This window comes from Botrytis sinoallii (assembly GCF_014898435.1).
Source record: "Botrytis sinoallii strain Bc 23 chromosome Unknown BSIN_002, whole genome shotgun sequence".
In the NCBI taxonomy this organism is placed as follows: domain Eukaryota; kingdom Fungi; phylum Ascomycota; class Leotiomycetes; order Helotiales; family Sclerotiniaceae; genus Botrytis; species Botrytis sinoallii.
In genome coordinates this window covers 804,970-824,169 of record NW_024066029.1, presented here as the reverse complement: position 1 = coordinate 824,169, position 19,200 = coordinate 804,970, and the positions used below count along the sequence as shown (strand labels likewise).

General features: G+C 41.5%; 4 protein-coding genes across 4 annotated transcripts; 1 reads left to right on the top strand and 3 right to left on the bottom strand.

The window, feature by feature from the left end:
* Nucleotides 1-10,002: 10,002 nt before the first annotated feature.
* On the bottom strand, nt 10,003-10,860 carry EAF02_001427 (uncharacterized protein; the record flags this gene model as incomplete). Its single annotated transcript, XM_038897475.1, has 1 exon — nt 10,003-10,860. One exon carries the CDS (start codon nt 10,858-10,860, stop codon nt 10,003-10,005), a length of 858 nt encoding a protein of 285 aa, XP_038762450.1.
* Nucleotides 10,861-11,185: 325 nt separating this feature from the next.
* EAF02_001426 (uncharacterized protein) lies at nt 11,186-13,169 on the top strand (the record flags this gene model as incomplete). The annotated part of the gene is made up of 3 exons (XM_038897474.1): nt 11,186-11,294; nt 11,344-11,547; nt 11,608-13,169. 3 exons carry the CDS (start codon nt 11,186-11,188, stop codon nt 13,167-13,169), a joined length of 1,875 nt encoding a protein of 624 aa, XP_038762449.1.
* An 866-nt stretch (nt 13,170-14,035) lies between these two features.
* EAF02_001425 (uncharacterized protein) lies at nt 14,036-15,156 on the bottom strand (the record flags this gene model as incomplete). Its single annotated transcript, XM_038897473.1, has 4 exons — nt 14,036-14,673; nt 14,766-14,825; nt 14,901-14,988; nt 15,052-15,156. The coding sequence occupies 4 exons, from the start codon at nt 15,154-15,156 to the stop codon at nt 14,036-14,038; spliced, it is 891 nt and encodes a 296-aa protein (XP_038762448.1).
* A 1,871-nt stretch (nt 15,157-17,027) lies between these two features.
* On the bottom strand, nt 17,028-19,165 carry EAF02_001424 (uncharacterized protein; the record flags this gene model as incomplete). Its single annotated transcript, XM_038897472.1, has 2 exons — nt 17,028-17,347; nt 17,401-19,165. The coding sequence occupies 2 exons, from the start codon at nt 19,163-19,165 to the stop codon at nt 17,028-17,030; spliced, it is 2,085 nt and encodes a 694-aa protein (XP_038762447.1).
* Between the last annotated feature and the right edge of the window lie 35 nt (nt 19,166-19,200).

Genomic DNA, 19,200 nt, shown 5'->3' with positions numbered 1-19,200 from the left:
GCCAAAACTTAACCCCACAATGAAAACCGGTCCGGACGGAGACGGGGCAGATGGCTGTGCGTGTTCCGGGCAGGGGAAGAATCGGTATTTTAAGCGCGCGCATTTCACCCCCTAAGATTGATGTGTTGTCTTTCGATTTGTTAGATATGTCAGATGTTGGTTCCACTGCTGGCCGTCAACATGGTTAGTTTCGGCTGACAATGCTGATCATTTGCACATCGAGATGCAATTGATAAGGGGAGCTCCCGTTGAGTCCCTTCTCGATAGACGAGGCTAATTGCACGGAGTAATACCGTGAAATGTAATTTTGTAATTTGAACTAGGATATTTTACATTTATGCACAAGGGAGCAACCGAATTCATGATAACCATGACCCACGATTGTCATACATGATGCATGTACAACCGTTACATTCTGGCCCGTTTCTTGCTTGTCATGCTCGTGGCAACGTTGTCCGATATACTGTTTGTTTTGATGGTACATAGTGTAGTTCGCTTCTGAACATTGGGTTTCATTTTCACCCACACTTCAAAAAATGGCGCTACGCCGAGTACTGCAAAGAACACTCTTTCTGTGTTACCCTTGATCGAAGGTTTCAGAAGCTTTTGAAACAAACGAGCTTGGAGGCTGAGATCTGATTAAATAAGCCGATAAGCCAAGAAGTAATCAAATCCAGATGATATCGCTACGGATAGCACGGCAGTGGTACGCACCTAAACGGCGGCTACAATCAAAAGCATCTCGCCTAGCTGGAGTAGTTGAATCTTTCGATAGACGCTTTGATCTTCCATGGGAGATCATCGTTGATGCCTGCTATTAATCTCATCTGAGCTTGCTTTTTCCTTTTGAGGATAGCAACAATCCCGGAAATGTTATCCATGATGTTCTGGACGATAGTGGAGAACTCAGGGGATTAACGGGATATATCGTTCGATTGATAGTGGCAAGTGAAAATCATGGAGAACGATGGACGAGGACTGGGTTGTGATCGCTTAGATAAGGATTAGATACATTGGTAAAAAGAGTTGAATTCAGTTCGAATCTCAAGTGCCCACCATCACATTCTCCCATCCGTTCCCCCGCTGAGTAGTAAGTGGTTAATAATATATGAGGACCTTGCAAAAGTTACTTTGGTGATGGTCTTTCGGCAACTCCTTTCAGACAAAGTACTGGGTACTACAAGATACCTGGGCTCGAGACGTAACATGCAATATCTCTGTGTATAGATTTGACTTCAAAATGGAAGGATAAATGGAAAGATAATTGTGAAATCATGGGTAGTGTCTTGGCCGACTTTACAAAAACTTATCAACAAGTTTCCACAGTAAAAAGCAAGAAATTATCCGGACTTATTTTCTTGATATTATGTCATATCTCATGATCATCTCATACAAGATAGAAGGTGTGTGTGCTTGAAATGTTATGTTGTACATGGGCAACGAGAAAACAACTGTGAATCTTACTGAATATCGGGGTGATCGTTCCCCGACGCTAAGAGACCCATCGCCTAATTCGGGGTATTCTCCGTTCCATTACTACATTACACCCAGCCCATTACATTACATCTTTCTATTCTTGTACCAATTTCCATTCTATGGTTACCACTCACATTGGCTGATTGTCTAGTTCTTACTATGCATCAAATCTATTGTGTATTGTTGGCAAGTTGGGAGGATATTGCGGGATATCTCCTCATTGGTCAAGTCTACGAACTGCAATGTAAGTAAGCAATCATGTCTACGTGGGGGGGACCTGAATAGTCTCACAAATGATCCTACACATCGATACAGGACAACGGCAGTTGTCTAATTCGCACAGCAACAATGCGTACTATCAAAAGCTGACTGGCTGACGGGGGCTTTATCTCATCTCATCTCATCTCATCTCATTTAAAATGCGGACCAGAATTCTATAATCCATGATCTAAGCCGACAGACAGCCCCATCTATCTGACTTGGCCCCCAACATGATTAACCACCAGCCTTACATAATCCTTGATATTCAAGATGTATAGAGATTAACGGCATAAGTATTACAAAACACATCAAAAAGCGATCAAGCTTTTTCCTATTTTTATTATTTAAATCAATTATATTATTATATTAATTGAAAATTTATATAGTAAATTCTAGATAATGAAAATATTATAAATTTATTCTACTTTTAACAAAATCATTCAAATTTATCGAAATTCAGATTGTGTGAACAAGGGAATTCACTTCAAAAGAATGACTTCAATACAATGGCTACTGTATCAAAGGTATTTAGGCGAATGCGAAGGAGACTAGCTCTTTCAGTAGTGCCTATATAAGGCCTACTATTTCCCCTCATTAGCTAGCTCTTTAGATTGAATACAAATAGACATTTAGGGGCCTACTGATAGTGGGAACCACGTCTTCCGTATCTCTCTCGAACCAACACAGATTTTTCTTTTTAGAAATATTATTTTAAATCTATTTAGAATCTATAAAAAGTTTTGAAAACTTCAAAAGCTTTAAAATTGTAAGAATTGAAAATTTGAATAAAAGGATTCAAATTTCGAAATTTTAAAAGGATAATTGAATATTTAATAAAATTAATAAAAGCAATATTAGAATTTCATAAAACAACAATTTTTATTAAAAATAAGGCTTATACAATTTATCCCATCAACCTCTATATATTTCGTCTGAACGAATGCATTACGCTAAAAATTCTCCACTCAAGGTTGATAGTTAGAATGCGGCAGTGCGAGCTGCAGGAAAGTCTTCAACAGTTGAAGATAGCTTCATATGTCGACATAGCCCCGGAGATTTAATCTATTCCCCTTGCTAAGTCGTTATAAATCTGTCTGCTTGTATTTTTACGTACACCAAAATATACCAAAACGTGGATGACACGCTCTTCTTATTCTGCAAGGTTCAGAAACCTGGTCAACCTTCTGGTAGGAGCAATGAGCCACCAAAATTAGACAGACGACTTCCACCCCTCCATCACACCTATCGCAACCTTCGATGATCGATTCCTTCAAGTATCCTTCCACTTGATTGGCATCAAGCATCGTTCACCAAAGCTACCTTAGCTACCCTGTAATGTATTTCCGGATAAACTACCTGGACATTCTCTCCTTGTTCATCAGAAGATGATACCTATTCTTATCACTAAACTCTATATCTAATACCTCCAATCTCATCATTCCGCACTTGAAACGAATTCGGAGTTGAATTCCGTTTCGGGTACTTCAACGAATGTTCGTTTGCGGATCGAAGCCAGTTAAGGCAGCGTAGAATCCTAATAACATCTCCATCAAAGATCTCACAGCGTCGTTCCGTTCCGCGAGGCACAGTCTGCACCTGAAATGGCAGTAGAGCCCATAGCCTACATGCCATATGCAGTCCTAGTGGTTGCGCATCTTCAGCGCTTAATAAATACCTTCCAGTGGAGTATCGCGGCAAGTCAAACAAGATCTTCAAGCATTATGCAGTCGGTGGAACAGCCATCCACACACACACACCAAAATCGTATATGCCAGTGTTGATGTGCATCTGAATATTTTTAGAGACCAAGTGGACACTCTTGTTTCAAAAAGTATTCTGGGTCCCAAAGAACTCCACAATGAGACAATCAATAGAAAGGGGCCTTAAATTTCAGTTCTCTAGAGAAATGGTTTGTCCAATAGGAGATAGATTTTGATATTGTGCCTCTTTAGTTCTCCAAGGATTATCTGCACTCGTAAAAAGTTTCAGCCATTGCCCATTTGGGACTCATCAGCAGTGCATCAGGAGTCATAAGCCAATTCTGGGTCTTTAATAGGAATATGAATGTTGCTAGAACTCTCGGTTTATTTCCTATTTTGTATTTTGGACTAGGACGGCCCAGTGCGAGACCGAGGAGAGATTCTATATAACCGCTTTTCGAGCAAATTATCTTTAACATAAATCTGCTTTGGCTTCAAATCATCTGGTCAATTCCATACAAGGTGGTTTTAACTAGCTTGGTGCCGCTGGAACATGGGAAGTCGTTTGTTCAGCCAATAACAGGTCAAGTTGACTTGAATGTCTCGAGTTGCCCTAGTCTAGCCTCTCCTTATCAACCGAACATCCATGAATGAAATCCTTCTACTCATATGACACGAGTGACTTTTTGCCACCTATTATGTGCCTCTCCATTTTGAATGGCTCAACGGTTTTCCGGCTGCGGCCTATCAAGTAGCCATTCACACCTGCCTCCAAGCCAGTGCCCCGTCGTGCGATCCGATATGTTGAAACCCTGTAAACATTCGTCACTCTAATAAAACTGAACTGTGTCAGAATACACAGGTTACCCCATTAGTATCACCGACGTCGCCGGTAAGCTAAGTTGATGGGTTGGTAATCGCCGAGAAGAAAGGCAACGGAACTACTCCGAGACACCTCACTTACGCATCTGATACTATGCGAATATTACATACAGTATAAGGAAAACAGCCATTCAGCACAATGGCAGAGAGTGATATGTTTACCACATGCCTAGTAGAATCCCGGATTGTGTCAATTCGATGCGGCATGGCAAAGACTGGCTGTCGATCACGGGATTACAGAGGACAAATGCTGCACGACACCCACCTTGCAACGTGAGAAATTTCGCAGATTTTCCCAAAAATAACAATTGTGCGATTCCATTCGAATTGGTAAGAGCTGCCTCTTATCGTGCTATTTCGTTTCACAACCAGGCTTCCAAAAAATGGATCTAGGTTACATTCGTTCACCGGGGAAGCACCGGAACTACTCCCGGTTATCACTGAAGTTTTTCATTTCTTCAGGAAAATAAGCTGCATCAACTGTGTTTCTTTATACAAACGATGATTCGAAAATTTTCCTTGCCCGAGAACAGGCAATGAGATACCGGTGTAGGCAACCATCTACGAACCCCTCCAGTTTGTGTAAATACCTCCTAGTTCAAACATATCGATGAATCACACTCTACGATAGGTACTCGGGAAAGATAGAAAGTCTACCTTTGAGTTCCGGAGCTCAGGGTCTTGATCCTATCAGAGGAACAATCACTCAAAACAACATAATCTTCGCTTCCGCGAAGTTGGTTTCATGCAATGCGACGAGGTACGAATGGTACGCTGACTTCTGCAATATCCCCTGGATTTCACTTTACTGTTAGTGAACATCCCACATGTTTCTAGACTTTTGTGGTTAGAAACAGTCGGGTGCAGCGTAGAAGTACAGAGATTGATGGGATAAGTTATATAAGCTTCATTTTTAATAAAAATTATTATTTTACAAAACTCCAATATTACTTTTATTAATTTTATTAGATATTCAATTATCCCTTTCAAAATTTCGAAATTTGAATCCTTTTATTCAAATTTTCAATTCTTATAATTTTAAAGCTTTTAAAGCTTTTAAAGCTTTCAAAGCTTTTTATAAATTCTAAATAGATTTAAAATAATATTTGTCACGATAGAATTAGCCTATATAAACCCAATTAGCTTAATGCTATCGGTGATAACGTGGTTTATCATCGAGTGGGCTATATCACCGAGTGGGCCACTTTCACCTCAATTTACACCTTCAAACCTATATTATTCAATAACGATTGAATTAATTGATTAAAACTATTAAGAATCTAATAATCTAGGATCTATTATATTATTTTGATAGGTTCTTGTATTATGACCTGTCTTTCTGTATTTATTACAACACCGAATAGAAAGTGCTTCCTTATTAGAATTCCTTTCTTTTTGATGCTCATTGTGTTGAATCTGAATATCAATCTTTTGTTGAGATAATATATCAAGAGCTTCTTATCTAGTGAGTACTCCTCCTTGACGCAATTGGGTTTTTTTCGCGCGTCGACGCTTGCTTAATGCCTCATTTGCCTTTCGAAGTATACGAATCTCTGCACTCAAAAGTGTGTTCTTATGAGCTAATCTCTTTGTATCTTTAGCTAAAGCTAATACAGTCTCGAATATAGGTGTAGGAGAGCTTGATTGATGTCGAGTTATTCGAGATTTCATTAAAGTTGATTGAGAAAGAGCTTCAGTTGGATTATGAGGGGTTTGAGAGATTCATTGATCTAAATCGAAAAAGGGAGGGGTAGGTGTACGAATTCGAATATCCAATTTCGAAAGCACAGCATCAGGATCAAAGGGTATTAAACCTGCTCCTCTGAACCCTGATTTCATATTCTGAGAAGTGATTGATTCTTTGTATGCAGCTTTAAAAGCTATAAAGAATTCAATCTTCGAAATATGATTGATATGTGTTTTGATAAACTTATCAATTTGATCATCATATAAACATTTCAGATTCCTAAAATAGCCTACATCAAGTGGTTGAGTTAAATGACTTGAATGCGGTGATAGATTCAAGTATATAATATCATTCTCTTTACAATATGCCTGAAAAGCTCTTGCTCCATGGCTTTTATGCCCGTCTAATATCAACATTCGATATCTGCCCTTTCTTCGATTCTTAATATGCTTATCGAAGTGTTTCAATCATTCTAAACCTATCTCATTGTTTATCCATCCATTAGATGTAGGTTTAATAGCCCAATCCACAGGAAGATCGGTTTCGGTATACCAATTGGAGAGGTGAACTTGTCCCTGAACCACTAGAAATGGGGGAATAGTTTCACCCTCTCCATTTCCACATATTATTGCTGTAGCCCATTCTCGATTGCCTAACTGTATTGATTTATTTCTGCTGTATCTTTCGGCACTAGTAACAACCATTGCTGCAGATATAATCCCTATCATAAAGCCTGTTTCGTCGAAATTGTAGAAATCGCTGTCCAAAATGCCGTATTTCGCTTGCATATTCGCAATCACTCGAAACCAATCTTCAATGAGCTTAGGATCTTTGCAGAGAGCTTTTTGGAAATCATAAACACAACTAAAACGCGTTTTTAATTCGATTCGATGTTGTACGAATCGATATGCCCAGAGCTTTCCAATGTGTTTCGAACCCCTCGATTCAAGAATATAATTTGTCATATCTTTTATATTCTTGATATTGGATAGAAATCCTCTTGAATCCATATCAAGTATATATTCAATAATCACATCCTTTTCCAATTCTGTAATTTTATAGCAATTCGCTCGAATCTCTGTATGTGGAGTTAAACCGTTCATTCTATGGCTGATCGTTGTGCGAGGTATATTATATAGCTTAGTAATCTTTCGAATGCTTAATTTTTTATCTTTTTGAAGAGTTTCGATGGCTAAAAGTAAACGTGCTTCTTTATTTGTAGATTCCATAATAAATGGTTGATAAAACGCGTGTTGAATATGAAGAGTGCGAATTGAGGTGAAAGTGGCCCACTCGGTGATATGGCCCACTCGGTGATAAACCACATTATCACTTTTAGCGTGATAATATTTCTAAAAAGAAAAATCTGAATTTCAATAATTTTAAATGATTTTATTAAGAATAGAATAAATTTATAATATTTTCATTATCTAGAGTTCATTATATAAATTTTCAATTAATATAATAATATAATTAATCCAAATAATAAAAATAGGGAAAAGCTTGATTGCTTTTTGGTGTGTTTTACAATACTTACACTATCAACCTCTGTAGTAGTATTTTTTAAAACAAAGTGCTTACTTAGAGTATCCAGTAGTCCGGACTGCAATGTCACAATCAACAATGTTGGAACATTCAACTCCTTTTAACGTTTCATGTAAGTAGTTTTTGATTAATTGTTTTATTGAAAATAACTAAGCCCATAAGAGTAATAACAATATTTTTAGAACATCGAAACTAACAGTCTAGATCAGATTGCAACTTGGGTCTTTAACAGGATTAAGAAAACTTATCTAGACTTCTGAGTTGAACTTCGGGATTTACTAGGCCTGTTGAAACCCGACTTCGGGCTTTGGTCGGCGATGGGTATTCATTCAGAATTTTCCAATCTTCCAGCATTTCATGTCAATGATGATGTCGTATTGTCGAAAATTTGAGCCACTTACGACAGTTCGTATTGTGCTGCCTAAGGAGCGAGAGCGAAAGAGAATATGATGTTCAAAACATTGATTGGAAGAGGGGCTAGGATTTCTGCAAAGTTGTTTGTAAACGCTGGTTCTCGTGTAGTATATGCAGTCTCTCGTCTGAAATTGCTGAGAATAGTATCTCGGCTCCCAGAAATGATGCTGTATATCTTCGCCAGAAGAACCCGAGTTTGGGGAATAGTAGCGAAGATGATGACGATATTGCTCTTCTGCTACTTTTGAACAGAATGGCCATATCCTCGTAAAGTCACTCAGATCTTGAAGTCTGTGAAGCTTATGAGTAGCATTCGAATCTTTGGCTTTTTTTATCATTACATCAATTCCGTATCTCCATTCCTGCCCTCGTGCTCATCTGGTTGACTTGGGAATGCAAATTCCAGAGCTGTTTTATAACTTAGTGTAAAGTAACTGCCCTCGTCACCCTTGTGAATTTGCGTTCGGCATACCGATACTACAGTATTTGCCTACCCTATATAGTAGTTTTGCTTGTCAGCTACCACGATCTATGCTTCTGTCTTATGGAAAATGTTGAATATTTGGGATATAGATAGTATAGTCATTGCATTAGTGTGGCATCACTCAGAAGGGGGATCATAAGCACTCCAATTTCGTAGGTGTCCAGCGAATACTAAGCATGCGGATATATATGAGTGTTAAACAATTTTCAGGAATGGGAACGTGCAGTCTTCCGGGGGAAGTAGATACTTTGTGGGTTGTCCTATGAGAATAAGACCTCTATGTACACAATTGACCCATTTCTTTTTCTAATTGGCTTATACTTAACGTTATGTCTCAGTTTACTATACTAAACTATAAGCTACCAGAGACAATTAACCAACGTGCAAAACTAGTTGACTCATGCGTTGCGTAGATCGAATCTCATCTTTTTACGACAGACGTGAACGTGAACTATGTAAATCTCTTAAACCACATTGTTCTTTATCAAACACTTGCGAATGAATACCACCAATAACTTCCAAGAAGCTCCAGCTGGAAGCGAGATATTCTTCAACATCTCGGCAGCTGATTTTCTTTTCCTCATGAACAGAATGTGCGGATATGTATGTGCAACTATGCTCTCATTGTGGGAACAATAATTCAAATGACTCTTGACGGCGGTGATTTTGAAGTGATAATGTAGCGATATGTTGTTGCCATCACAGTAGGTGGAAATACAACGGCAGTGAAGGTTGGCCGTGCTTATACCAACGAACTTCAATTTTGATGCTGATAGATACCAATCAACTACTACTTCCCATAACTCATTTGAGCTGTCTAATTATGATGTTGACTTATAAACCCTCGTAGAATTCAATGTGGCGTTTCATTCAGTAGTATAACGAGTCAATCACCTCACTTACACCTCGCTTCCCCAGAATGTATTTCCAGAATTTGCTCCGGAAGGAAAGGAGCCATTTCGTGATCAACACTAAATCTTCCGAACATGGTCATAGAATTTACTAGATGTCAATGAATAGATTTTCACAATTTAGGCAATATCACCGCAAAGCTGGAGGGGTGAAGTATACTAGATCTTCCGGCTTGATCCCCCACTATATACTCATTCTGCATTTATCAGTTTGGGGCGATGATGAGGAAATGCACAACATTTCAATTCGGTCATCGAAGTTCCTAAATTAGCAGTGTGAGAGAAGTTGTTGGGTGCATATATTCTTGCTTGCAATGAGTCAGGTTTTAGCATGCGTACCGTTATACTCTGTCCTTCAGAGGCGTCTATACAATTCTTTAAGCTGGCTGGTATATGGGTGAAAATCTCCTGGAAAATAACCGATTTGCCTCTGAACTTGTCTTTTATTGTTCACTGTGAAATTAACATTTTGTGTAGGCTATTGGTTTATTAAGGCAATATTACACTTGTGTTCATATCGATCGTGAGATCATGCTCTTAGAGAGAGGGTATCTACGTGGTCATCAAGCTATCTATGTGTACCTAGTCATTCCATCAAACTATTTGCCCCACCAGTAACTTAGCTCTATGTATCATTTCCTTCTATTCCTTTCCCTCCTTGGCCAATTCGTTGTATGCCCATTGATAGCTACCCAAGAATATCGCCCCTCCAATACTAATCCACATTACTCTTGGACCTATCCCTGCGAAGAATGCTTTTGGACCACCCGTAGCTACTATCTCCTTCAACAAAACCTTCGTTGACTTCTTCTGCTTCTCTAACATCATCCTCGTCTTCAGCACATCCAAAGGGGTAGTAGCCGCAGCCGCCACTGCACCCGCAAGACTTCCCATAAGCCCACTTTCCACTGCGTTCACAGTATCTCTTCCACTTGTTCTCTTCCTATATGCCTTCATAGATTCCCAGAGAGGAAATTGTATGATTGTAAAAGGCACTTCCCGCATTATGGTAACACTCCAGCCACGATAGAGTTCCCTCCACACTCCTACAACTCCAATGTGTTTGTATTGTCCTAAAATCGCCTTGAGCGTGAGTAAGGAGCTTGAATATTGCCCCGCCTGAGCTCTCTGCTTGACAACTTCCGTGGGCACACGAACGGCACAAGCGGCGATCTCTCCCAGACTTGCTGCAACCATATGCTCAACTGCTTTCCCCGTTTCGCGACCCCCGGGTATATTTGCATTTGAAGTATCTCGTCGTTTCGCGAATGCGCTTTTGGTAGCTTCGTATGTACAGAAGAACAATGCAGCTCCGGGCGCAGAGCCAATTATGGCAGAACCCACTCCCCGATATACTCCTGTAAAGCCTCCAGAGGCAATAAAGCCGGCAGAAGATTGAAGACGGGTTTTTAAAGTATCGAGAGGGAAAAGGGTGAGGTCGACCGTGGTACCGGCGAGGGCTCCCGCTAGGAGAGCGGGGGTGAAGTTTGATTGTGACATTTATGCGGAAGGAAGGAATTGAGCAAGTGGAGTAATTAAGGACCGTAGAAGAAGTGGTATTAAGGTGGCCGAAGCCGGATCGTACCGAGGCAAAGAAGATAATAGATGTGGTGGGTGAATTTCGAATTCATGGTTGGGGTGAATTTGGGATGACAAAGTTGAGGTTGGAGCTCGGGTAGATTTTCATCGTCTCTTTTTTGCGGGCTGATAGCATCAATTGACGCGATAACACGCGACACAATCATTCTTCATAGCAATTGTATCCTCAAGCATTATTGTGGATATTGATAGAATGAAATGCTGATCATATAATGGAAAGAACACCATGAAGCAAAATGCACTTCCGATTTCGATAAAGGAGTTTGCCGATGCACTTTTCAAAAGGCCATGTCAAGTTCCTTATCGTCATGACCAGCGGGGTCATAGGACTATAGGTATGTAGTTGCTATATTGTACAATTGATTACTACTAATTTCCAGATAGGACTTGCAGTGAGTGGAGGGGTAGATTCTATGGCCCTTGCGGCGTTGTGTATGCAGATGAAAAAGAACTACATACCGTTTGCTTCTGATGGATATCCAATACATCTTGGCAAGATCGACTTTCGAGCTGTTATCGTCAATCATGGAGTACGAGATGGCAGTCTAGAAGAGGCTCAGAAGGTTATGGGGGTGTTGGAATCTCTTGGTATGTTATTCTTTTTGGATTTGTATATCTGTAGGCTCCTAACACAAAAATGAATTATAGGTATGACCGCACGAATTTTGACTCTCCCATGGAAAGATATTACTGGGAATCCTTCCCAGCTACCCAATTTCGAGAGCTTGGCTAGGAAATACCGCTTCCAGGTAATTGGAAAGTATTGTCAAAAGTCTGATATCAGTTCAATTCTCCTTGGACATCACGCCGATGATCAAGCCGAGACGGTCCTAATGCGTCTAGCGAAAGGCGCTCGGGGTGTTGGTTTACTTGGTATTAGACCCTCTTCTCCCATACCAGAATGTGAAGGCATTTATGGAGTTCATGAGAGTGGAAACCCAATAACACTTGCTCTACCTATAAAGTCCAAACAAGGCACAAAGTGGACCAATATCATTGGAAAAGATAAGTCTGCATCCGGTGTTTTAAAGATCATGCCTCAATTAGAAGTCGAGTCTGGCGGCATAACCCTCTATCGCCCTCTTCTTGAATTTCCAAAAGAAAGACTCATCGCGACATGTGAGGCTTTGGGCGTGGAGTGGTTTGAAGATAATACCAACAGCGATCCCACCCTGACAGACCGGAATGCAATACGGCATCTATATGATCAGAGTGGTCTGCCTATGGTGTTACCTAAATCTAGAGTTCTTGATCTTTCTGCTCAACTTCAAAATGTTGAAAATCTACGTCAACAAAAGGTTGATCAGCTCATAAAGCAATGCAAAGTCCTAAGCTTTGATACTAGGCGAGGAACTCTTATTATGGAATTCCCCTCGATACCTTCTATAACTCCCCAAGATATCTCCAGCAGATCCATTTTAGCCGCTATGCTACTCCGTCGTGTAATCATGACTATCACGCCAAATTCCATCGTATCACTGAATCAGGTTTCCGCCGCAGTTCTGGAAATGTTCCCATTACCTGATGTCACAACGCAACCAAAAACCATCAACACCGCTGGTATCATGTTTCAACCATTCAATGTCGATCGGAAATACCCGGGAAAGAATGAATGGCATATATTCCGTCAACCTAGATACAGGTCATCACTTGATGAAACTACTGTTCCAGAGCTACCCCCAGGAACAAAGCCTCAGTGGTTTCTATTCGATAATCGATACTGGCTTCAGATACATAACGAAATGCCCTCCAAGGCTGGTGAGTTAATCGTTCGATTTTTTAATAAAGAAGACATACCCAAACTGGAACGGTCTCTGGACGAGAGAGGGCTCCGGGTACTAAAAAGACTCTTAAGGACGGTGAATGGCGAAGAGAGATGGAGATATTCCCTACCTGTCGTGGTATGGAGACCTCATGGGGGCATGATTGTGGGCGAGGAAGTGATTCTCGGCTTACCATCTTTGGGCGTGAAGGTTGTCAGCTCCAGCAATGTGAAGTGGTCGTGTAGATACAAGAAGATAAATCTGTCTGATCTGGGTCTGCAAGCTGTTGAGGAGCTCAAGACTTTTAAAGTCCGCCGTGTGATGAAAGGTAAAGGAGAGGTCTCAGATAAGCCAAAGTTTGCACCTTGGGTTGCCAAGCGTGAAAAGTCTGTATGGGATGACATATTCGATCGGGGATCTCAAGCGAAGGGAGACACGAGTGATTAGAAGGTTGTCGATAAGAAATATACATTTTGAACCTAAATCAGTAACGAAATGGCTTTCGAAAAGCACTAAACACTCGCCTTCAAATCACGAGTGTATGTTTGCAGCAGTGGTTACATCTGGTCTAGACCTAGACTGTAGTCTACTTCCCGAATCTAATTTTGAAAATCCGAATTAAGACACGATTCAATTTCATAAATTTATCATCTCAAATCACTTGACAATCAAAACTCTTTCAAAAAAAAAAATCAATATCTACAATGGATAGGATATTACAAAGTTTTGATAATTAGATTACTATTCAGACTTCTAGACACACTATACTATACCCTGTCATCACATCTCCATACATCATTAGGAAAATATTCCAGCAGAAACAAGAAACCCAATCTCGACAAAGGCGAAATGGACGAGATGTCGAGATAATCCCCAGACGTTCGTTTCTATTTACGTACCACTTCATCTATCTACCAGGAGCCCTAGACTGTATCTGTATGCTACGACAGGTCTAATTAATACCTTACCCGTCTTATCTTCCAGCCTGTACATCTATCTACATACTCAACTGAACTGAATTGAACCGGACTATGCAAAGTAGGTATCATTACCATCTCATTTCTTTTCATTAAGTTACAATCTCCTCACAAAGAACCACCACATTCGATTTTGGTTCAAAAACAGAGAATAAATGCACACACAGCAATATAACGCGTATCAATCATCACACAAGCAAGCGAGGGAGGGAGATTCTCTAACACTCAATCCCCAAATTAACATCACCACATCACATCACATCCACAATCTCACAATCTCACATTCCCACTCTCTCCCCTCCCCTCCCTTTCCCTCGCACCCACAACCCCTCACCCTCACCCCAACTCCACCCTCCCCCTCTCACCCCCCTGCAACTCCCAAACCTGACTCCTCCCCTCTCCCATCTCCGGCACCTCACCCCCGCCCATCTCCACCCTCCTCTCTCCCGCCAACTCACTGCTCCTCTCCGCTCGATTCGCAGGTTCGCCTGCTAACTCCGGTTTGGCGTATGCTTCTCCCGCTTTGGGGTTGTGATTCTTTCCGCTTTTGCGCTTGCGCAAGAGGAAATATGTGAGGAGGGCTAGGAGAGCGATGAAGATGGCTGCGCCGATGGCGATTCCTGCTGTGGCGCCGGGGGGTAGCTTTGATGATGAGGGAGATGGTGGAGATGATGAGGATGGGGGAGTTGTAGTTGTGGTTGAGGATTCTATCGTCGATGACGATGACGATGCAGAAGAAGTAGTTGTTATCGCTAATGAAGAAGAAGTACTAGATGAAGAAGCCGAGGAGGTAGTAAAAGTAGAATAGGGTCTTGATGTGGGTGAAGCTATTACTGATAGAGAGGAAGGAGCAGGCGCATCAAAAACTTCACTGCTGAGACTCTTGCACGCGGTATCGTTGCAGCAGTTCCATTCGCTGGTCGTAGAGTTGTAGACGATTCCGATAGCGCCGCCGCCGTTGGTTTCAAGGTCGACTTTAGTATCGAGGAATGGTGAGTTGCAGGTTTGATTTACGGGAGTAGACACGTGCTAGCTGGATGAAGGGACAGATGAAAATTTCACGTACCACATTCCTTCGGACATACAGAAGCGGTATACGTCGGATCATTACAATACCCAAGATAATCTTCACAAAGCATTAGCACCGAGCAAACAACATTCCATTCACGCACACGCGTGCAATCCCAAAGATCTGACTTACATTCCGACCCCTCCGTCATGCCCGCCGAAGCTTTACAGATGTTATTCCCCACGCACGTATCAAACTCCATGCAACAAGTTAAGAAATCCTACTTCGCATCAGTACATATATGATGATGCAGATATCGATTCCTCAGAGAAACTCATCATACCGAAGTACTATTCACCGTTCCACACGGAAAATAATTCCGCGGCTCTATGGTCTCCACCCCGCCATTAAACCACGCATAGCAATTTTGTGTGAATTTATCCGTCATGATGTCGAGTTTTAGCTCTAGCTTTAATAAAGGTGGTATCAAGTATTTAATCAATGCCTCTCTCTGCACGAAACGTGACACACAAGCTTTCCTCGGATCAGAACAACAATTCAACAATTGGTAAATCGAGACGATGAAGAAAAGCAAGAATTTAACCATAAATTTCGCAAAAAGTAAAATTGGATATTCAAGGTATAGTACCACCTATCGCCCCGTGTCATGCGTCGATCCTTCCCATGAGCATTCTACCTATGGTGATGATGACCATGACCATGACCATGACCCGCTCATCTTGCCGCTCCTTTTTGAGTTGCCAAGACTGGGAGTCGCGGATGTGGATGCAATAACCATCTACATCTACGTATTTAAGTCGAGTATTTAACGTCAAATTCTTCGAATGTTTGATTTCTTGCATTTCTGTATATGATGGGACTACCTACTTAGGTATGAATTCATCATATCACTTGATGGGGGATACCGTGGATGATTGTGAAGGTTGTTGAAAACAAGTGTTTGAAACCCATGCATGTATCTCGAGCATCAAGAGTGGGGGAGAAGTGCTGTACGTACAAAACGACGAAGCAGAACGACTCGAAAGAAACCATGAGATGATTCACTACCAGTATCCTGTTCACAACTCTTTCAACTGGAGAAGTATATCCTGAAACCATAGAGTTCCGAGAGAACTCGGCGCTGCGCGGTGGTAGTTCAAAAGGTTAGTAGTGAAGGAGAATTTGATATGATGCATATCACGGGACGATGATGGTGCTTGGAATTTCGACGATGTGATGATGTTGTGATATCAAATTTGGATGGGTGGTATATATGATACATGGCATTATATCGTCAATGAACGCAGTTTCCCTTAGACTTTCCACCTCCTCCTCCTTCCTCCAGTACTCAAAGGAGATAAAAGATATACCAGTAACCTGGATCATACTATACAGCCTACATGATCAACCCACAACGCTTTTCTCGATTCATAGTCAATACATCTTTTAATTCTCCACTTAGATAGAGAAAATACTATGTGAGTCCTCCAGATACTCCCCCCTCATTATCCTCACTAACCACACCACAACCCCCCTCCCCCCTCACTTCCATCCAATTAAAGTACTCCCCAAACAGAATTCTTCAAATAACAGTGACATATATTTTTTCTCGATAGTAAAAATAGCTCCGAGATATCAAGCTAATCACAATGTTTTTTGCATACATACAATAGAATGGTTGAAAGGGTGGAGGCTCTAGCGATTCAATTGACTGCACAAGATATGACACTAGTTCTTGACTCATGGTAAGAAGCGATCGCAAGAAGAGTTGTAGTAGCAGGTCTAGGTGGGCACTACTATACCCCCAGCATCAAGGTAACCTGATGGCACTGCACCCACATCATTACTCTTCAAGTAACATCCATTAACCTCATCACCAGTCATCAACCATCAACTACGCAGACTTCACAAGATGCATTACCCAGAAATCATATAAAATTCAAGACCGAACACCGTATAATTACGTACTTCCTTTTCCCTGAAGTCCCTAAAGGTATCCCTAAGAATAATTGCAAGCGTTCCTATACGCTGCCAAAGAATGTGGTATCTGTCGCTATCATATCGTAATCCAATCGTAACCAAAAGTCGCATCCAAATTACCAAAACGTTTCAACCGAGAAGGGGTATGTATCCAATGTCCTCCAATCCATCCCACCCATCAACCATCATTCGTCATCCATCCCCCCCCCCAAAAAAAGTAGACCCCAATCATAACATCATAATTTCCCATGAAAAGTAAGTATACCCAATATTCAACTCCAAATCCATCCATACCATACCATACCATATCATACCATATGATGTCACTCCAATCCAACATCATCTACCAGCGCTGTACGGTCTATTCATCTCTGCAATTGCTCTCGCAATATCCGCCCATTCCAATTCCCTGCCTTTCCACTTTCCCCCAAACTTGCCTCCTGACATCTTGAGTTTCTCTTCCCATTTCAAGAGTTCATAACTAAATCTCAAATGTGGCTGGATGATAACATTTAATCTTCTGGCTCTGACAAAGCAATAAGCACGCGGAAATGAAAGATGCATTGTACGCATGACTTCGGCTATGCAAATAGTTGCGCTCCGAGAAACGCCTACACGGCAATGAACCAATGTTGCTGTATTGTTTAGTTTACCTCTTTCTGTTTGTTTGATTAGCAAGTGGTCTCTTGTAGCACATAGGGGGAAACCATACCGATAAAATCTAAACATCGTCCAAACTCATCGGTTAACGGGTCTACTCCATTGTCTTGCACCCGTTGGATCACCATCACGTTATCTTTTCCCCATTTATTCATTTCGCCATCTTTCCACGTTGCAGTTTCACCCACACTCAAAATCTGCTTGATGCCAAGACGTCGTAGAAGATCCGGATTGTTAGCATGTCCGAGATTCCCGAGGTACATATAGTCAGTAACGCGAGAGGGTAGACTTCCATCCATACACTTTATCCACTCCGGTTCCTCTTTGGCAAGATCGGTAATATCCAATAAGCTTGATTTTTTATGAACGGGCGATTCAGAAAGAAGCCGAGGTGCGATTGTTGTAAGGAGACTGACATCTTGCGGGTATGCAAAGAAGTTGCGCTTCTTTGAAATATGCAATTCAAGCCAGGCTTTAGGGATAGAGAGACCGGTAGCATAAGTGAAATATGCAAGACCGAGGAGTGTAGATTCGGTGTAGCCATCAGTACAATGAATCAGAATCTTTCTTTCCTTTGTCTTGGTGATCAAATCAACATCACCATCTTCATCTTCAGGCAAAATCCCGTGAGAAAGATTGTATATCCATCTACAAGTTTCGAGAATCCCATCGGCTTGTTCATGCTCCCAGGATGGTGGTTGAATCATTCCGGAAGATGGAAATCCTAATTGTCGTTTATTTGATCTCCCTTCTGCAATGTCTTGTAGTTCTCGAGGATTGATTTGGCCGAGATCATTGCATTCGATGAGAATATCGAATTCTCCTTCCCAAGACGCTTGGCGAGTTTCCGAGTATCCATCTGGGGTTGGACCCAACCAAACATTATGATCGATTTCCGAAGCTTTGGTCATGGCACACATCTCCACTCTCTCTTGATGAAAGAAATCCATGACTTCCCCAGTCCACCTCGCCCGAGAATCCACCGAAACAATTTGTGGATAGTTTTCCTCGAACTCACTAAACGCACTAGTGCATATAAATGTATTGTATTGAGATATTTCATGTCCTTGATTGAAATGAGTCTCACGAACAGCTTGTTGTGCAGCAGCAATCTCCCTCGCCAGTCGCTCGACATTACGCGAATCCTCTCCGTACACAATAATGTCTGATACCATGGCAGATTTCGCGGCTTGTATTTGAAAGTTGCGGACCGAAAATCCTTCTTTGGGGTCGACTTCTTGAAATTCCGTCGTGATTCCAAACTTCAAGAACTCGTCAGGAGTGATTGCACCTTTCAGTCTCGAAGAAGTCAAATCTCCATCGGCCTTGACAATGGTTATACCTCGAATACATTTTGGGGTTCTGCGCAAGGTTCGCCGCCGTGCTATAAAGAAAGCTTGTTGGATGTGATTGGAGGGATGCAGGCCATGAAACCATGGAAAGACTTGGGAAGGATCAGGGAGAGGCTGGCCTGCTAAATGTTCCAACGCAGTAGCTACACCACCGGCGTCAATCTCATATATTATGGACGAGTCAATATATCGTGAATTATAATTGACGGGCGGATACAGGATTGATCGTTGGGACAAAGAAAGTTCTTTGGTTGGTGGGGAGTTGGGAGGGGTATCTGGTTTCTCGGATGGGGTGGGACCTGGTGGGCATACTGGTAGATGTTTATTTGGAATAGGAATTGGGAAGGCCGACGATGAATTGAGAGAATCCAGGCTTAGCGTGGGAGTTAACGGGTGTGAGTGGGGTGGTGAAGAAGATCTCGTGTGTCCTGCGGGAATGGGTCTGGGGAGAGCAATTGTAGCCATTATTGAATTGAAGCAATCTTGCAACCTTGGAATGG